The sequence below is a fragment of the Vulpes lagopus genome, chromosome 23 (genome assembly GCF_018345385.1).
Source record: "Vulpes lagopus strain Blue_001 chromosome 23, ASM1834538v1, whole genome shotgun sequence".
NCBI lineage: Eukaryota > Metazoa > Chordata > Mammalia > Carnivora > Canidae > Vulpes > Vulpes lagopus.
In genome coordinates, this window is record NC_054846.1 from 14,696,904 (window position 1) to 14,716,808 (window position 19,905).

General features: G+C 43.8%; 1 protein-coding gene across 4 annotated transcripts in view; it reads right to left on the reverse strand.

Annotated features, from left to right (window-relative positions):
* Window positions 1-19,905, reverse strand: part of FHIP1A (FHF complex subunit HOOK interacting protein 1A) — a 225,368-nt gene that overhangs the window by 46,263 nt on the left and 159,200 nt on the right. For all 4 annotated transcript variants that reach the window (XM_041739076.1, XM_041739073.1, XM_041739074.1 and 1 more), the window contains 2 exons: window positions 14,098-14,256; window positions 12,194-12,280 (listed from right to left, as the gene is read on the reverse strand). In XM_041739076.1, coding sequence (XP_041595010.1) covers window positions 12,194-12,280; window positions 14,098-14,256 — 246 coding nt within the window. The remainder of the gene's footprint in view (window positions 1-12,193; window positions 12,281-14,097; window positions 14,257-19,905) is intronic.

The following is a 19,905-nucleotide window of genomic DNA, read 5'->3' on the forward strand; positions in this document are numbered from 1 at the left end:
ATGAAATAGATGGCACACACTCACCTTCAGTGTTCAATTAACAAATCAAGTATTTCCAAATCAAAGCCTCTTGTAAGTGTCACTGAAATCTTCCAGGCCTATTTAATGGCTGCTTCTCGTTGGATAGAGCAATTAGTAACTGAGGCTATCTGCAGCGGGCCTGCTTAACGGGATTTCTTCAATCCACGTTCCATGGCACTACTGCCGATCCGCGTCACATAGCTGCAGGCCCACGACACGATGGGCCTTTTTAATTACCTCATTCAACTGCCACTCCTGAGAGACCACAGCGATCCCTACATCTGGCCTCTCGGCTTCCGCGGTTCTCTTCTGTTTAACTTCAGGGTGACTGAGGAGACAGAAGGATTGTCCGGGCCCCTGCCACTGCCATCCCAGTCACAACGGGATCTCCAGCATTAGGCAGAGACCACAACACTATAATACAAGCTTGAGATGGCACCAGGTGCATCAGGCTCTCCTGCTGAGCTCAAGCATCCGCAGACCACGGCTTCCCCAGCTGCCAGATGGCCCTAAAGGGAATACCTACCTGCCTCCCTGCCCTGAAGTCAATGGAGCCTGCCTCAGGCTGTGAGGCAAGAGTGGCAGCTTCTAGGAGTGACCTCATTTCTCTACGACATCCCTGAGACCCCCCACTTTATACCAGACCGGCGGTGTGTGGGCCAGGTGAGCGCACAGGTATGCTTTCGGCATGGTGGAGGACAGAACCATTTTAAGTAACTGGTTTACTTCGGACACGGTACGAAACAAAGTTCCATATGAATAGGTACAGCTCAACATCATTAAAAGAGGGGGAATAAGAAGCTAGGGGGAAAAAAACGGCAGGGGGCGGGGGGGCAGGATAATATTCCAGAGCCATTAGGGATTGGATACTTGGGTCAATAATGTAGAGAATGGGTTTTAAAAAGCAAATTACTGAACTGCATAAGTAGAAATATGACATGGAGAGACCAAAATATTATCCCACTACAGGTTTTCATATGGTTCACCCCAGAGCTGGAGCCTAATTCGGAGCTCCATAACCCCAGGAAAACTATAAAAGACTTAGCAAGGGACCACCAAATCTGAAAAATAAAAATCTCAAAATCCAGGGCCAAGAGGGCACCCTAACTCCATGCTTCTGATTCTTTTTTCCAATTTTCCACTGAAAGGAACAGCCTGATCAGCGAAGTTTTATAGCATTACTGGAACCAGACATAAAACTTCAAGGTGTTTTCCATCAGGAAGTGATGCAGATGACAGCAAAGTGACGTGCCGGGCATCCAGGAAGGCAACGGGAAGGCTGCCAGAAGAATAAGCAGGGGGCTTTTCTCTACGCTCTGGCCTCTAGAACCCCCTCCACCATCTCCCAGACTAGAGATGCATGAAGAAGAGTGGACAGGAGAAGTGGAGCAAAGGGACAGTTAAGTGACAGACTGCTCTGCCCACTTCGCCCTGAGGACCAGAAACAGCATGCCCTAAGAGGTCGGCACACGCCTCCCATCAACTCAGCACCCAATTATAGCTCCTTAATGTTTATTAATGGTGATCATTTGAAGATGGTTTTTAATTGCCCTTAGAACCTTTAGTCACAAAGAAAAAAAAAAAAGAACCTTCAGTCACAAGTTTTACTGAGCATAAAAGTCAAAAACATCTCTAGCTAGTGAGAGCCCAACTGGGCCCTAGAGGGTCCCAGCCCACCTAGCCCAGACACAGTCACAGTGAAAGGGTGACTCACAAACGTGGCTGCTCCTGGACTCTCAAAATTTCCATCTTCTCCAGTCCCCCAAAAAACTTCTATCCATCAACCTAAGTCAATAAGCCATGAATTATTGAGCTCACAGAATACAGATCATGAATATGTATGTGTGTGTTTAGAAGACAAGATTGTAAAACAAATGGGCTCCACGGTGGCTTATAGGAAGCCAGCGCACATGCCTTTACGGAAATGGCTGGAATCATTCTATCTGTGTCTACTGTTCAAGCGTGGTTTGAGCACACAAGAGATGGTGGGGAAATTGGGTTTTCTGGTAGATTTTTTGCTTCTGTTTTTCCAAGCATCCTTGTGTGGAATAAGTTGAGTGAAAACAGCTGGCTGCTCTTCACAAAAACCGAAGGCACAGGCTTTCTTTGAGGTCACAGGTATCACTGCAAATGCCTGTGAGCTGCCTGCAGAAAAGGATGGTATGTAATTAATTCTTCTTCCTGCGCTCCCTCCCCTCCTTCAGCACAGTCCCCGCTCAGCATCTCCACCTCCAACTACTACAGATAGTCCCAAACTTCTGCCCTAATTTCCTTACGGTCTGCAAATAAAGGAGCCAAGGAAGCCACAAAACAGAAGAACATACTAGTTCACAAGACATTTGACCAAAATCCTATGACTGAGCCCAGGATGCTATTCATGCACCCTTTCCCCTCCAAACGCCTTGCTGGTCTCCTCTTTCTAACCCTGCTGCAGCCAGGGTAGGCACCGAAACCATCTTTGGCGGCTACTGCCAATCGTCTGCCAGTCTCCTGCCCGCCCAGGAGCCCTAAACAACACACCTGCACAGTCTTCCAAGCTGATTCTGACAAGGTCAATTGGCCTCCCTCACTCCCATCTTTATCTGCTACTCCACAGCCCTATCACCACATTCAAAAAACCACCGCCACCACCAACAAAGGGACTTGATCATCCTCTCACTAGGCCATCTCTCTCTACCCAGGCCTTTCTGCCAGTATTAGCATCAAGTTCAAAGATACATGGGATACCATGCTGCAACCCCCACCCCAGAGTTAGAAACTCTTTCTTTAAAAAAGAAAAAAAAAGATTGTATTTATTTATTCATAAAAGTCACAGAGAGAGAGGCAGAGACATAGGCAGAGGGAGAAGCAGGCTCCCTGTGGTAAGCCTGATGTGGGACTCAATCCCAGGACCCCAGGATCACGACCCAAGCCAAAGGCAGACACTCAACCACTGAGCTACCCAGACGCTCCAGCAAACTTTTTCTGTCAAGGGCCAGAGAGTAAATATTTTAGGCTTCGTGAGTCTATTTTAGGCTTTGTAAGTCTATATGACCGAGACTGTAAGTGACAGTCTCGGTCATATACTCCTTTAAAAAAAAAAAAATCCATGAAAAAAGATTTTTTTAAATATTCTTTTAAAAATTTGTGGTAAAATACATATAAATTTGCCATCCTATGTTTAAGTATAGAGTTCAAGAGAGTTAAGTACATTCTCAGTGTTGTGCAATCTATCTCTAGAGTTCTTTTCATCTTGCAAAACTGGAACTCCATACCAATAAACAACTCTCCATGTTCCCCTCCCCAGCCACCAACCTTTCCAACTGCTGTGTCTACAAGTCTAATGACTCCAGGTACCCCACATGTGTAGAATCATACAGCATTTGTCTTTTTAAGACTCATTGATGTCACTTAGCATACTGTCCTCAAGCCCATGTATGTGGTGGCATGTATAGAATGTCCTAAGGCCGAGTAACATTCCACTGTATATTTTTTTCCATATTTGATTTATCCATTCATCTGTAGGCAGATATGAAAACCATTCTTAACTCTCAGGATATACAAAAACAGGGCCACGGGCCGGATTTGGCCCATAGATCATAGTTTGCCAAACCTTGCTCTAAGGACATAAAAAAAAGCATACAACACAGAGGTTGTAAAACTCTCTCAGTCCACAGCACCTTCAGCGTATGAGGAGCTTTTTCACTGAACGTCTAAGTAAAAGAAATACACAACCATCCCATTTATGAAGTATTTGAATTCAAACAACTTAATACGTACTGAAGTCCTCACTACTTAATTCCCTGGTGGGAACCTTGGGATCAGACTGGCCAATGCCAACCTCCTTCCCTGCTCCGCACTGATTTTCATGTGATACTTGATATCGTGCACGGCACCCTCCAAAAACTGTTTTGCAAAAGCGTGACCATATTGAAAGGAATGGATATTCTATGCTGAAACTCAACAATTTCAAGCTATTAATTCATGTGATAGCTGACGGGTGTCACTATTCTTTTTTTAAGATTTTATTTATTCATTCATGAGGACATAGAAAGAGAGGCAGAGACATAGGCAGAGGGAGAAGCAGGCTCTGTGCAGGGAGCCCGATGTGGGACTCATCCAGAGACTCTGGGATCACGACCTGAGCCAAAGGCAGAGACGCTCAACCACTGAGCCAGCCAGGCGTCCCGGGGGCACTGTCCTTCCCGCATAAATTGAGAGTATCTTGCTGAACCCTGGCACACTGTTTGAGAACTGCAGGTACTGACTCTTCCAGGGGCTTCAGGATAGAGGTGGGGAAACAGAATCAAATACCAAGAACACATCAAACAATAGAAAGGAGCATATGCTCGGTGCTAGAGGACCCACACAGGCACTAAGCTACAAATTCTAGAAAAGAGAGATCCCTGAAACCTGCAAAGTCAGGGACAGTCATGGAAGGGAGTGGATTTCAGCTGATCCTCGAAGAGAGTAGGATATGACAAGAGAGAAGAGGAAGGTAGAGAAATTTCCAAAGGAAACAGACTAAAGATAGTAGAGGCCCTGAGGCAAGGAGGAGGAAGCCCTGTGGAGGGAGGCATGAGGACACCACAGGAAAGGGAGCCATTTGAAGTTTCAGAGGGTGGATGATGTCTGTAAAGACTGGTTGAGGAGCTTAATGCAGCCATACGTGTGAGACAATCTGAGCAAAGAAGTTGTAGCAGCAAGACGTGTGAGCAAAAACTAACCCTGGTCAAGGTAGGTGGAGACGATGACCATGCTGGGAGAAGAAAGACAAGGATCAGACTAAAGAAACTGATGAAAAAAGCTTAGGCATATAGAAGGGGAGCGTAAGAGGAAAGATTCTAGAACTATCAGGCACCTAGGCCAGGTAACCAGGAGGGGAGAAAATGCCGTGCAGAGGACATGCTAAGCTAGCCTGGGGTGAGAGCGTAGAGCCTAGCTTTTGATACTCTCAATTTGAGGAGCACGGCAGGTGGCTCAGGCCAAGAAATCCTGCTGGTGGTGGAGGATTCTCAGGCCCTCTGCGAGAGCTGAGGATCATGGGAGTTGATCAGCAGAAGACCAAGACTCCATACACCCATATTTAGGAAAGGAAAGGGGAAAGTCAAGTCCATGTTGCCCACAGGCTCTATAGGAGAACCAGGAGTCTGCAGAGTGGATGTCAAAGGGGGAAAGGAGGTAACCAGGGAGTCAGAAGTCTCAGGTTCGTTAATAAAGCAATTCTTGAAAGTCCCAACATTTTTCAACAATGTTTAAGTGCATTTAATGACCCAGGAGGGGAAAAGCTGGCAGGTATACAAGAAAAAAAGAAAAGCAGTCATCTCTTTCAGGTAGTTTGGAAGGGCTTTATGAGTGGGCAGTGGGATAATACCTTCTCCTTAGGATCCCTGTTCCTTGTATTCCTATTCTCTTCAGCCCCTTCCCTTCTCCCGAACCCCTTTCCTTTCTGCTTTCTTTCACTTCACCACACTTCCCATAATACCATTCATGCCTGCTGCCTTCTCTGGTCATCACCAGACTGGTCCTGAGCCCTTATCCCCGACGCCCCTCTGCATTGACACTGCTCGCTCTGGATGCAAATGTTCACCTGCCTTGGGACTAAGGTTCGGGTTTTTCCTAGTCCTCATTCCACCTGCCCCCTGTGCACACCACAGCACTCCTGGTGACTCTTATCGAAATGCAGTCCTCCGAGCCTAGACTTGGCCTGGAGCTCACTCCCTGTACGTCCTCGTCCTTCCCTACCTGCTCACGTTCCAGGGTCACTCAAGTCCCTCTCGTGGTCATACCCACCCTCCATGTCTGCCCTACACCTTTCCACCCTACCCACCCTGGCCTCCTGCTCCATGACAGCACATATGTTGGTCCTTCTTGCTTCACATTTGTGGTCACCATGTCACTCTCCTGGGTCTCAGATTATAAGCTCCTTGGAGACAAGAGGGTTTTCAGGCAACTTCATTTTCCCACAGGGTCTGATAAAGAGCTCTGCCTCAGTGCCTTTGAACAAACGATATTATCCTTTTATTGTATACGAAATGGTAGAATTTGTCCGGGAATAACTGTGGTTAACACCTTTGCACGTGACAGCATGTGATTTTCAGAATGCTCTCATGTTTGATCTCCATTCACCATAAGGAGAAAAAAGGAGTTTACTATCTGCACTGTGCAGCTGAGGAAACAGACTCAGTGAGGCTGAAAGCTTTGCACAAGGTCACACAGCAGCAAATGCAAGAGCCAGGAATAGAACTTAGATCTTCTGATTCACCATCTAGTACTCTTCCACCACACACCCTGCTTCTGCGTGAACTGTGTAGTAACAAGCCTGACCTGGTGATTGTTAACCTGTACTTTAAATGTTTCTTCTTCATTGTTTACTTCTATCTAGTATGTTAGCATATCTGCCTGTCACATTAAAGTCTAACTATGATTTCGGGTTCTAGAGAACAAGGGTCAATACACAGAATGAGGCAGGAACTATAAATTATAAAAAGTGGACTTTCTTACATGTTTCTATAAAATCTTAAACCACATCTTACTTAAGCACTAAATCTAAATACACGCTACAGGTGCCATCTGTACTTACTAACACTCTAAAATGCTGATACCAGCATATAAGTGTGCTGGATCACCTCTACTTGCCTCTCTCTAGCTTTTCCACCCTGCTCTGAGCCCCCAGATGACTATATGGACCACGTTTTTCCTCAGTTCCTTGCCATCTGGTTTACATTTGGGTTCATGCAAAGAGAGTCCAGCAAGAGACTGGAGGAAGGGAGGAGAATGAAATTGGCTATTTCTTCCCTTGCCTCCTTCTCTGAAGGCATTGTCTCAGGTGTGTTGTGACCCATACCTGAAATTCCTGGTTCTACTCAGGTGTCCCTCTCCATATAGCTCTCTGTTCCTTTACAAACACATTCAGTCTTAGGGATGTAATCCTACCCACCAAGTCTTTGACACTCCTAATATCAAGGGTCTATGTTCTCTCCCCTTGAAAGAGGGTGGGCTTTTTGACTAGAATGAATAATAAAATATACTAGGAATGACACTGTTGTAGTTTCCAGACTACAGCTCCTACTTCCTATCTCTTAAGCCTCCAACAAATATAAAGGAGTCCAACTACCTGAGGCTGCCGTGTTGAGAGAAAGCCCAAGCCAACTCTGTGACAAGACTATGGAATGAGGGAGAGGGAGACAGAGAGAGACCCATCGATCCAGTCAGCCCCAAGATATTCAGGCCCCAGCCCCTGGACTCATCCCAGCTGAAGTCCTAGATACCACAGAGTAGAAATGAGCCATCCCCGCTGTGTCCAGCCTGAATTCCTGAACAAGAGAGTTGTACCTTATACTAACAAATGGTTGTTTCAGGTCACTAAGTCAGAAAGCAGTTTATTACATAGCAGTAGACCACTGAAACACTACGTTCTTTTTTTAAGAATTTATTTATCTGTTTGTTTGTTTGTTTAAGAAAGAGAGAGAGAACATGAGCTGGGAGGAAGGGCAGAGGGAGACCTGACACAGGGCTCCATCCCAGGACCTTGAGATCTTGACCTGAGTAGAAGCCAGATGCTCAACTGACTGAGCCACTCAGGTGCCCTGAAACACCACACTCTTCTAACTAGTCTCCTACTGCCCAATCTGAGGGCCATCTGTTCCTTCTGGGGCCCTGACTGAGAATATATGTATGACAGACATGAGGCCTGATAATTACATTGCAGACTTCTCCTGGGAAAATGGGAGAACTGCACTTTCCTCTGAGGAGAGGTGGCCTGGTGACTTGCTTTGCACTAGACAAGGAAATGTGAATGGAAATAACATGGATCACTTCCAGACAAGAGCATCAAGAACCAGTGTGCCATTCACTATGGTCTCTTCCTCTGACGTCATCACAGATATTATTTCCAGATGGTGAAAGTTCTATCACCTTGGATCCCTGAGTAGGAAAACATGGAAAAAAAACTACCTGCAAAATGCCCACCAAACATTCAAGCAGTGAGAAGATATAATAGAGATTTGTTGTTTCAGCCCAACAACCTGGTGTTGCTTGTAACCGCAGCATACTCATCATGACTGGCACAATAAACTCCTTCGTCAAGCTAACCCTGACCAAAATGACTCCTTGCCTGTGGGGACCATTTGAACTCCTGAATATTCTGCACACAAGGAAGCAGCTACACAGGTCCATTGTTTTTACATCTATAATCAGGAAAGCCATAGAAGTCAGTCAACCATTTGGAACCATGGCAACCCACCTCTTAGACCTCCAACTACAGGGAGTGAAAGTGACCAAGGACCCCTGCTACTACATTCTGAAATCCTCACCACACGTCCCACAGGCCATCTCCCTGGGAGACACAGGCCTCCTCTGATGGCCTTTCTCAGACTGCACAGCACTCCAGGACACTCCCAGCCAACCTCTCCCTCTCCTTCACTTGGGGTCACATTTGCACTGCAGTCCAATGACTCCCACCCTTCCCCACTTTGCTCCCTATTTTCTCTCTCACAAGTATTTCCCCTAATAAAATCCTTGCATGTTTAATCTTATGTTGGCATCTGCTTCTCTGAGAATCCAGACTAATACAATCATACCAATGAATATTCAGCCTTGAAAATTCAGCTTTAATAAATTAAACATACAGAGACAATAGAACTAGCTGTTGCTGGCTCAGGGTTGTCTAAAGTCATAAATAACCAGTTTTGTATGACGGGATGTCCACACCTATGCCTAGATCTAATTCCTAAATGAGCCATATTAACACGGTATCATTTTTTTCTAGTATGACTTTTACAAAGTCTGATTTTTAAACCTATCTCCAAAACTTGATCCTTTTCCAAATGTCCAAAACAGGCTTCCAGTTCCTCCTTCTAAACCCTGGAGAACATGCAGACCTTGGGATTCAAACTTTTCGTAGTTTAGAAAAGTAACGCCACATCTGACCAACGTAGCAGGTCCGAGGCAGCACCCTATACCCAAATTCATTAGTATTTCTTCCACAAAACATACAAATATTAACACAAGTGTGAATAAAAACAGCCTCAAGACAATTCAGGTAAGGGTTTGTCACCAAATGAGTTCAGCAAAGGTTAGGTTGTGCTTCAATATAAATAATAAGTTTTGTGAATTTCCGAGTTGTGGATAAGGGACTATGGACCAGTATATCCACATAGAGAAAACTGTGCAGCCTTTTAAAGAAAATAAAATACTACTTTCTGCTAACATAGAAGAAGGACTGGCCATGACACAGCGTAGGACGAAGAAAGCGCATAGTAGAACGACTCACATAGGGAGCATTTCATTGTGCGCATACAGACTGGGAGAGGCGAGGTAGAGACAACCCTGCTTGTCAGGCACCCACACCCACCTCTCATTACCCACAACCCTTTGTAATGACTTCATCTCTGGTTAGGAACTGCTGTAGAAATATAGTTCATGAGAATTGATTGTGATGTAGGCATATGTTTAAGTATGAATTTATTTCTATTATTTATGAGACAGAGAGAATGAGTTCACCTCTGCAAACTGCCTACCTTGATGGGATGGCCAGTAACTAAAATGCCATGCATAAATTGGGAGCTGAGAGAGCACACAATAGAAATTTATTTAGGATACTAAATTAGGCCCTCTGCCAGGGGAAGGGGCACAAAATATGAAAAATATGGACAGGAGCCCCAAAAGTAGACCTGAGACTTCCAGATATCCCTTTCCCTATCAATGAGAGGGCACAGGCCAGAGGAGGAGAGGGCTCCCACTAGGGAGCCTGTTCTGTTCCAGAAACAGCCAATTCTGATTTTTCTCCTCATCTGCCTCAGGGCCCCTGTCCTGCCACTCATTGGAGGCTCGTATCTTTTTATTCTTTTTAAGATTTTATTTATTTATTCATGAGAGACACAGAGAGACAGAGGCAGAGACACAGGCAGAGGGAGAGCAGGCTCCCTGGGGGGAGCCCAATAAGGGACTCAATCCCAGATCCCAGGATCATGCCCTGAGCTGAAGGCAGACACTCAACTGCTGAGCCACCCGGGCGTCTCATGGGAGGTTCCTTTCTTCATCAACCACTGAACAAAGGAGAAGCTGCTCACCCTCCCCCTTGTCCTGTCTTCTTCCTAAACCTTTTTATTCTGATAAGTTAAAAACACAAACAAAGATTGGGGAGCAAGGAGAAAAGTAAATTAGGGAGGAAATATTCTCCCTAAGTCTCTAACTAGCCCTTGGAGAGATTGCCTACAAGTTAGGGAATTTTAATTAGGGATTGGAAATTCAAAACTAATATAGTAAAAGTTCCCTTTGTATTTTATGTATTCAGCATTGACTGTATTTTTTTCCCACAATAAGTATGTATTCCTAACTTCGTGATTTTAAAAAAAAACCTCATATTTCAATGAGAGGCATAATAGAGAACAACATTAGTTCATATATGTAAAGCGCTATTAGTATTCTCTGCGAACTACTGCCCGGGAATGCATCAGATGCCAGCACTCTACTTGGCACTTTGACAAACCTCATTCCATCTGTGTGCTGTTTACTCCGTGTCCCAAGTCCAAGGCTCTGTCCTTGGCACTGGAGACCCCAGTGAACACAGCTGGTGTGAACCTTGCCCACAAGAAGCAGGCAAACCACTGTGGAGACAGCTATTAAACAGGTTATTGCACATTTAATGATTTGATTCTACTTGTGGTAAGTGCTATGAGGAAGTAGGGCAGAGTGACCAGTCAGATCCTTGTAACAGTCTCTGAGGTGGATCTCATCCTCAGTCATGGATAAAGAGTCATCATCAGTATTTGTAACATTAAGGTATGCTAATTATAATAATGTAAAATATCCCGAACAAATAATAATTATAATTATAACTATTAGAATAACGACTTGGGAAATCATTTCATATCAACTGGTCAATGAGGAAAAGCATGGAAGTAAATGAGGAAGAAAGCCTAAATGTGTGAGCGAGTATATGGATAATGACTGCCAAAGAATTTCAGGAGCAATGTCATATTTCTTCATAAAGAAGAATCCTTCCATGCGGAGGCTTAGAGACCTCCCGGAAGAGACATCCGCCTCACCTCTGGTACGGCAAGACACTAATAGAAGGAAACAAACACGAGGTTCATGTTCTCCAAAGATATGTCCTGTATTTTCCAAGACAGATTTAATTTTGAACACCTGGTCTTCCTGTGCCTATAAACCACTAAAATCATCTAGAAATATCAATATTTTGATGTTTAAACCACATCTGAGATTACCTCTTGAACCTAGAAGTAACACAAAGAACACTGGTAGATCAAAAATGCCATTTGTTTTGGAAAATACTGCCACTACATGCCGAAGGTTCTAAATAGTAAAAGACGAATGCTGCCGCGTAAGACCTGTTGCTCTCAACCTGAAACCCCATTACCACAGCTTTAAAGTTCCCACAACGAGGCATTCTTTGAATCTGTAAAATGAGAGTCCAGACAATGGTACTTCCAGATGGAGAAGGGTGGGTATTCCATCAAAACACTATGTGGTAAGTTGTTTCTTGCTTGTCTCCCTAAGAAGCAAAGCAACCCTAATGACTTGACAAAGATTCTCTGAACTAAACACTCTATGTGTCTCTCTACTCAGTGAAGAAAAACTACTTATAATTAGAATTCTAGGTCTATGAGTATCTCCTGACAGCTCACAATGGAAAAGCTATCAGTTGATTTATTATACAAAATGAGAGCATCATAAGGAATTCAGAGAGGTGCTAATGAGACAGCCAACCTTTGCTGGGACCTTAACTTGCTTCACTTTAATTTTTGCTGTCACAAAATTGTTATAAAAAATTATTTTCTGTTAAAGAGATGGCAAATCCATGGCACTTGTGCTACCACTACCCCTTTCCCCACCACAGTAAACGCTGCTCGCTCTCTGACAGACTTGGCCTCAGAGGACAGCTTAACAGAGTTCGGAGGTGAACACAAGAGTCAGAGTCGTTTGCCAACCTCATGTAAACTACCCTACTTGGCACTCACAATGCCATGTTCTATGACACCAACTGGATCCCAACAGATTTAAGCTGTCGCTATTGTTAAGACCCATCTTTCATATTGCCAAGGCGTAGGAACTGGAGGAGAAGAAAAATTAGGTTGAAGTCAGCATCGAGTCAATTACACCGTTCACCTTCCTTGGTTTCTGTCAGTTGTACCATAAACAGGTAAGATTACATTAGTCAATCACTGACCTTATGGAGCGCAGGAGCCAAGACTGGGACCAAGAATCCGTTATAAATATAATTCACAAGCTGATTGCGAATCAAGGGGTGAGCCACCTAAGAGAGAAAGAGGCAGTCACAAAAAAGAGTTGAGTCTTTAGGTCTTCTTAAAATCACATGTTTCTGTGAACATCCTAAATTCAAAAGAGGAAATTCAAGTTCTGGCCATATATCCCACGGTTAAAAAATAATTCAGACTCCGAATCACCGTGTAATTTTTTCAGATGGTTTATTCCAGTATTAAGAGCTTGGATTTGAAATCTGAAAATTGGTAATTTAAAAAATAAATTAAGTAAATAAATAAAAACTGGTAATTTTAAGTTTTAACTTTAAAAAAAGCAGATAATTACTAGACTGAATATGTAAAGGGACTCTAATTAAAATAACAAACTGTAATATATAATTTTACCCCATAATTTCACCGGTGTCCCAATCAACTTGTGCCTAATTAAAAACAAGAATATAACTGTCAAAGTAGACAATTCAATACATTTATTTTGCTAGCAAAAAGAATTTGTGTTGAAGATGCATTTTCTACCAATCATTTATACTGAGAAGGAAGACATTTAGAAAATCTTTTCATAAAAAATAAGATTCCATTCAAAAGCAGAAAACATTACCAAAGGTATAACACTTCCTATATTTGATTTTTGAAATATATTTAGCATGGATAACCCTTCACTTAATATCTTTTGTGAGTAATCTTTTCAGTAGTACCCTCAAACAAGAAAATCTTTAAAGTATATGGCCTTGATTTCAAAAGATAGTGTGAAGTATATCATTTCTCTGCCTTTAACCATGCCTGTTAGTTTTACTTCTCTTTCTTAAAAAAACAATAATAATAATAAAATCAAACAATAAAGTGAAAAGCAATTTCTAGGGAAGTAAAGCTAGATCTTTAAATTACTGATAATCTCTCTCTGTGTGTACATTTGGGAAGGAACTAATAGTTTCATCTTTTTTATTTCCACACACTTCTGCAAGAAATGTTGATAGACTGTAATATTAAAGGGAGGGGGATCTTAAGATATAATCCATTTATCTCATATATAAATAAAACTTGCTTTGACTTAGCAATAAAAATGAGATAGAAACTAAAGTAATTTACTTGCATTTTCTTCCAAAAGCTATTTCCTTATTTGGTAGATAAACAGATTACAACTAACATTTTTCACCTTACAATCAACATAAAGAAAATTTGATTTCTTAATAAATCCAATATGAAGGTAATATGTATGTTGTATAGAAATAAAACATTTTTATGAAAAGCCACTACATCCTTAAATATATATAAAATCTGATTTTTACTGAAAACAGTAACAAGAAGTCTGAAGGTAAAAATCTAATCAAGAAGCCAAATATACTAGAGTTCAGTGGCTGTTTTTTTTCCCCCGAAGCAGACCAATTTCAAAGCACAGATTTAATTTGTGTTGCTAAGAAGATGCTTAACTTCGTCTAAATTCAATTGGGATAACAATATTCTTTATGTAGCATGCACCATTAGGCAAAATAAAGTGTTTTCCTTTGTATACTCCCAAGAAGACCTTGAAGGAAGAGTGGTATAATTTGGTGTACTTAGAAGCCTAAAAATATCTATTTAATGAGTCAAGCATTGAACTTATTTTTGATGGTTAAGTGGATAATCAAAACGGAATTAGCACTTTTTATAAGGAAGATCAAGAAAACCCACTCATTTCTTTTCTCACTTGAAACTTCCCCCAAACCTATAAACTAACATTTTCGTTCATTCAAGGACGTTCAGTGTGCTTAAAAGAGAGCACTGATACTCACGGACAGCAAGATGTTTCACAAGGACGCTTACAACCCTGCCTCGCCCAGTGCTTGCCCCAGGGCCGCGTACCTGGATGACGTACCTGGATGACGGCGTTGCAGAACTCCAGGGAGTTCATGAACTGGACGAGAGAGGGGAGCAGCAGCCAGTCGTCCTCCAGCAGGCAGTGCCAGTCCTCGCCCTTCTCCTCCAGCTTCGTGGGCAGCGAAGAGTAGAGCCCGCTGAGCCCGGTTGCAAGGACCTGTGTTGGGAGATACAGAGAAGCACTTGCCCAGCGCTCTCAGGCCGCAAGGTGTCCAGAACCTCTCGGCCGGCTGGGGCGGCCAGGGGTGCGGGAGACACATGCAGGGACGAAGGCAGCCTTGATTCTGCACACACCGCCCCCCCCCTCCGGCATTCGGGAGAGAGGCAGACCCATGAAGGGGGGCCGCACAGGCGGGGAAGGCCCAGCCCGAGGTCTCCTGGGCAGAGGCCGTGACCAGCTCTATGAGAAAGGCTCCTGCAGCCCCACTAAAGGGCGTGACCAATAGGCACGTGGCTACAGTCTGGACGGCGCCTCGATCTGATCTCCGCAAGCTAGAGTAAGAAGACTTGGGGATCACCAGTCAGGTGTGACGGTGGCTGCTGGGTCAGAGCCGAGGCATCAGCAATAAGACAAGAGGAAGTGAAGACAAGGAGGAAGTGAAGTCGAGCATCACGTGTGAGGTGGCTGTGAGGGAGCCCCAGCTAGGCCTCTCCGATCCAGTATCAATCCAAAGCTCGTGGCCTCTACTTCCCTCCCTCGGTGCTAACACGGAACTTCTCAAGTCGGGCTGAGAAAGTTGAGGGTGACCGAGAACTCACATCTCTGTCAGGTGGTCCAGCATGTCTTAAAGAAAAGGGTGATGCCTTTCACAGACACAGAAATGTAGGAAAGAAGCACACTTTCAGAGTCTATGACCAAGGGAAACCATGAATTTCACGGTACCGCAAGCCTCCCAGCTGGGAAGTGACGCCAGCCATATAGCCGCTTAGAGATGCCAACCTGGCAGCCAGGCCGCAAGTGGGCAGAAGTGGCACAGACGGATGTGAGAAAGTTCTCTATAAAAGGCGCTGCCCCAGGATAAACCCTAAGGTTATGAGGAACTCAAATCAGAATGAAACATTCAGGGCAACATTCAATCCTGAGTTAAGCCCAGAAAAGAAAGAGTGAAGCATTCACTGATCTCACACCATCTATAAATGTTTTTTTTTTTAATTTTTATTTATTTATGATAGTCACAGAGAGATAGAGAGAGAGGCAGAAACACAGGCAGAGGGAGAAGCAGGCTCCATGCACCGGGAGCCCGACGTGGGATTCGATCCCGGGTCTCCAGGATCGCGCCCTGGGCCAAAGGCAGGCGCCAAACCACTGCGCCACCCAGGGATCCCAATCTCACACCATCTAATAAGAGGTAAAAGACAACCTACAGGATGGGAGAAGGTATTTGCCAATGATATATCAGATAAAGGGCTAGTATCCAAGATCTATAAAGAACTTATTAAACTCAACAGCAAAGAAGCCAACAATCCAATCATGAAATGGGCAAAAGACATGAACAGACATTTCTCCAAAGAAAACATACAAATGGCCAACAAGCACATGAGAACATGCTCCACATCACTGGCCATCAGGGAAATACAAATCAAAACCACAATGAGATCCCACCTCACCCCAGTGAGAATGGGGGAAATTAACAAGACAGGAAACAACAAATGTTGGAGAGGATGTGGAGAAAGGGGAACCCTCTTGCACTGTTGGTGGGAATGTGAACTGGTGCAGCCACTCTGGGAAACTGTGTGGAGGTTCCTCAAAGAGATAAACATAGACCTGCCCTACAACCCAGCAATTGCACTGTTGGGGATTTACCCCAAAGATACAGATGCAATGAAATGCCGGGACACTTGCACCCCAATATTTATAGCAGCCATGTCCACAATAGCCAAACTGTGGAAGGAGCCTCGGTGTCCGAGAGATGAATGGATAAAGAAGATGTGGTCTATGTATATAGTGGAATATTAGCCATTAGAAATGACAAATACCCACCCCACCATTTGCTTTGATGTGGACAGAACTGGAGGGTATTATGCAGAGTGAAATAAGTCAATCGGAGAAAGACAAACATTATATGGTTTCACTCATATGGGGAATATAAAAAATAGTTAAAGAGATTATAGGGGAAAGGAGAGAAAATGAGTGGGAAAAATCAGAGAGGGTGACAAATATGAAAGTCCTAACTCTGGGAAATGAACAAGGGGTAGTGGAAGGGGAGGCGGATGGGTGGATGGGGTGACTGGGTGACAGGCACTGAGGGGGGCACTTGACAGGATGAGCACTGGGTGTTATGCTCATAACATATGTTATGAGCTATGTTTTATCGAACTCCAATAAAAAAAATATAAGGGTGCTGTGGATATACAAAAGGCCCTGACCCCAGACTTGGGGGGCTGGGAGCAGGAAATGTTCTCAGAAGTGATGTCCAAGCTGCTGAAGAATTAATGGTAGTTAGCCCAGAAAAGATTCTTGGAAGGAGGACCGTTCCAAGCAGAGGAGGTACAAAAGCTCAAAGGAGTAAAAAAATGATGGCATCTGCTGGGAACTAAGAGAAAGGCAGGATTATCGGCACATAGGAGTAGAGGCAGGGTAAGCAGGAGTCAGTTCCTGCAGGGTTTTGTAGACCAGGGAAAGGACACCGCAATGGGGAGCCCAGTAGACAGATGTGTGCACCTTACGCCTGGGAGAGGGATCCGGACTAGAGGTGGAGCTCTGGAGCCATCCAGATGCACATGGTATCTCAAGCCATAGGGACCAGAGAGAAGGAAGGCAGGGAGGCTCGAACAGATGAGATAAGACAAAATAATCCACCATGTCTGGCATCAGCAAGAGAAAGTCAGAAGGAAGTGTGGAAACGGCCCCGCGGACCTTGGAAAAATTCTCTGCAAGCTCACTGCTGCCTCTCCTTTTCCCTTGTCCTGTGCCCACAACACCCTGTGTCCCTCTGTGGAGCGGTGGGCTTTCTTGCATTTGTTAGTTTGTTGGCCATCTTCTCCAGCTCACCTGGTCTGACTCATTCATTCTAGTCCACACTGGAGGTGTGGACGATCTGTCGGGTCAGGTATGCCGAGTACCAGATGCCAACAGTACTTGCCGTGGGTAACAACACATCTGGCTCAGCCACAGAGCACAGGCCTGGGGCCTGAGAATCTGGAGGTCTTCCTGTAGAGGAACCAGCTAATGATGGGGGGGGTACCCAATGTGGAATAGAGGCCCACGGTGGAGTGTGAGGGGCCGTGAGAAAGACAGACAAGCCATTTCCATACAGGAGGAGTCAAAATCACCGACATCCATTCCTGTGTTTGCTAGTGACCTTTATCCACGCGTTCATTCACTCACTCGAAGCAAACGGAATGCCTGCAGGCCAGATACTACGTTAAAGTGCAGGAAATGAACAGTGAACAAGATGGTGCATTTATCTCTTTTTCAAAATCGGGGCATCTGTGGTCCCAGAGAAGAATGTCTCCTGTTTAAAGTATTTAACTCCTTGTCAATGCACCCAAACAAATCATTTTAATTCCAGTTTTGAATGTGACCCCAGGGAGTTGCCGGTTTATGAATGTGGAACCTCCGGCAAGAGAGAACAGAGACCGAGAGCTCTCCTTGCAGGGAAATCTAATCTTGATGTCACGTTTTAAAAATCAATTACGTTTGCTAACTCATGCTAAATTAGCCGCAGTACAAAAGCTTTAATTCTGCATACTCCCGATTCCTGAACCACTTTGAGGCTTTGAAGATGAATTCATAAAGACAGGCTTAATTTGTCTGACTAAAAAGCTGGGAATAACTATTCAGTATATCAATATAATTACAGCAACATTAATTTTCAAATTACATACATCACTGACAATAATTAAAAATAATACACACCTAATATTCACTTTTTTAAGAGTATTCTGAAAAGGGCACAGCTGAGATGCAAGCGGAAGCCTGCCTGTACAGAAGGACAGTGCCGTGTGACAGCCAGACACGGAGTCCTGCCTCTAAGAAAGCGGAGCTAGAGGATTGCCTGTGCTGTCCTCTTCTGGGCAGCAGAGAAATATGGAAGAAAAGAATCTGCAGAATAAAGAGTATTACATAGTTTTGAGAACCTGATTATGAATTTTTATGACTAAATATTTATATCGTCCTTCCCAAGACTCCGATGCTCGGAGTTGATCCATTCACCCAACCCACAAATATTTCTAGAACATCGACTGTGGGCCTATGCAAGGCTGATGTTGAGGAGAGAGCAGAGAACAAGTCACACCAGGTGAGCTGGACAAAAGAGCCGCTAAGCTAATAAAGACGCCTGGGAGGCCCACTGCTTCATGGAGGGACACAGAGGGTGCTGCGGGCACAGGACAAGGAAAAAAGAGAGGCTGCAACAGGTTTGTGGATCATTTTTCCCAGCAGTTTAATGGCACAATGTATTTACTTTTAAAAAACTTCATTTTGGGGGCACCTGGGTGGTTCAGTGGTTGAGCGTCTGCCTTCAGCTCAGGTCGTGATCCCCTGCAGGGAGCCTGCTTCTCCCTCTGCCTGTGTCTCTGCCTCTCTCTCTCTCTGTTTCTCATGAATAAACAAAATCTTTAAGAAAGGAAAAGAACTTTGTTTTTAACCGAAATTTTTCAAAATCTAGAGACACTGAACAGCTAGTTGAAAATAACACATCCATCCACTACTTTAGCCTTTTATTGATCCTGATCACAAAAAAAAGTAATTGTAAAACATTATATTTATTCCCTGTGCATTAAGTATTAACTCAATATTTCCAATTTATCTTCTCTCAAGGGTCTCCTTAAAAGAAAACTAATCACCATATAAAACCATAAGGATAACAACAGTTCAAAACCACTTTCCTGACAGCAGATTTGTATGGTACTGGTTGAGGCCATGGATTTTAGAATCAGACTAACAGGGTTTCAAACCCAACTCTGCCCTTCACAGAGGTTTCTAGGATTCAGTTTCTCCAGTGAGCTGATGCAAGAACAAAGAAAATAACACATGGACAGAGACGGGCATCATGGCTCACACACAGCAGTGTCTCCAGGGGAGGGAGGAAAGAGGACATGCACGGAGGGCTAAACACTTCAGGGAAGGTCCATCTTTAACTTGAAACATCTAATGGTACCCGGTTAATTTTAGCAAAAGAAAAAGATTTTCAGCAGATGGCTTTCGTCGGAAGCTAGCAGCAAAGCAGCTGGTGGGGATCATTTGATGCAACTCACCAAAATAAAAAAACCTCATAAATTCTGGGTATGGGATAAATAACTTTCTATCAATGGCTGTATACCTACAGGTTGCTCACTTAAATTTTCATTTCTTGATTTATTTATAGGCTGCTTTCTACTTTTGTCAACATGTTAACAAGTGATGGGGGCATAATCATCAATATTTGGCCAAAAAAAAATCCAAAGTGACAGGATCATATACAGTTGGCAATCATTTGTTGCGGCCAAATTGTTCCCCAGAATATTCTCGATCTCCTTCTTTTTTTCTCTCAGAAGAGCTGGTCTTGGCTGTAGAGGCAGCGAAACAAGGCCCTCCTATCAACTACACCAATGAAAGTTTCCAAAAGTGGTCCAGTCTCCAGAAGGAGTCATTACTCTTCTCAAAGCCTGATGCTAACACACTTTGACAACCATACTAATTAGAGAAAGCTTTTTGTCAATTGTGGTCCTTAGCTGGATAGCTAACAGAGTACACTTTTATCTTCAACATAGAGAGTTCTTTTTTTTTTTTAATTATGTTGTCAGATGTAATTATAGAAAACTGGGTACAAATGAGATTACAGGATCTATCCTAAGGGGCAACTTACCACAAGGAATCTCTGTG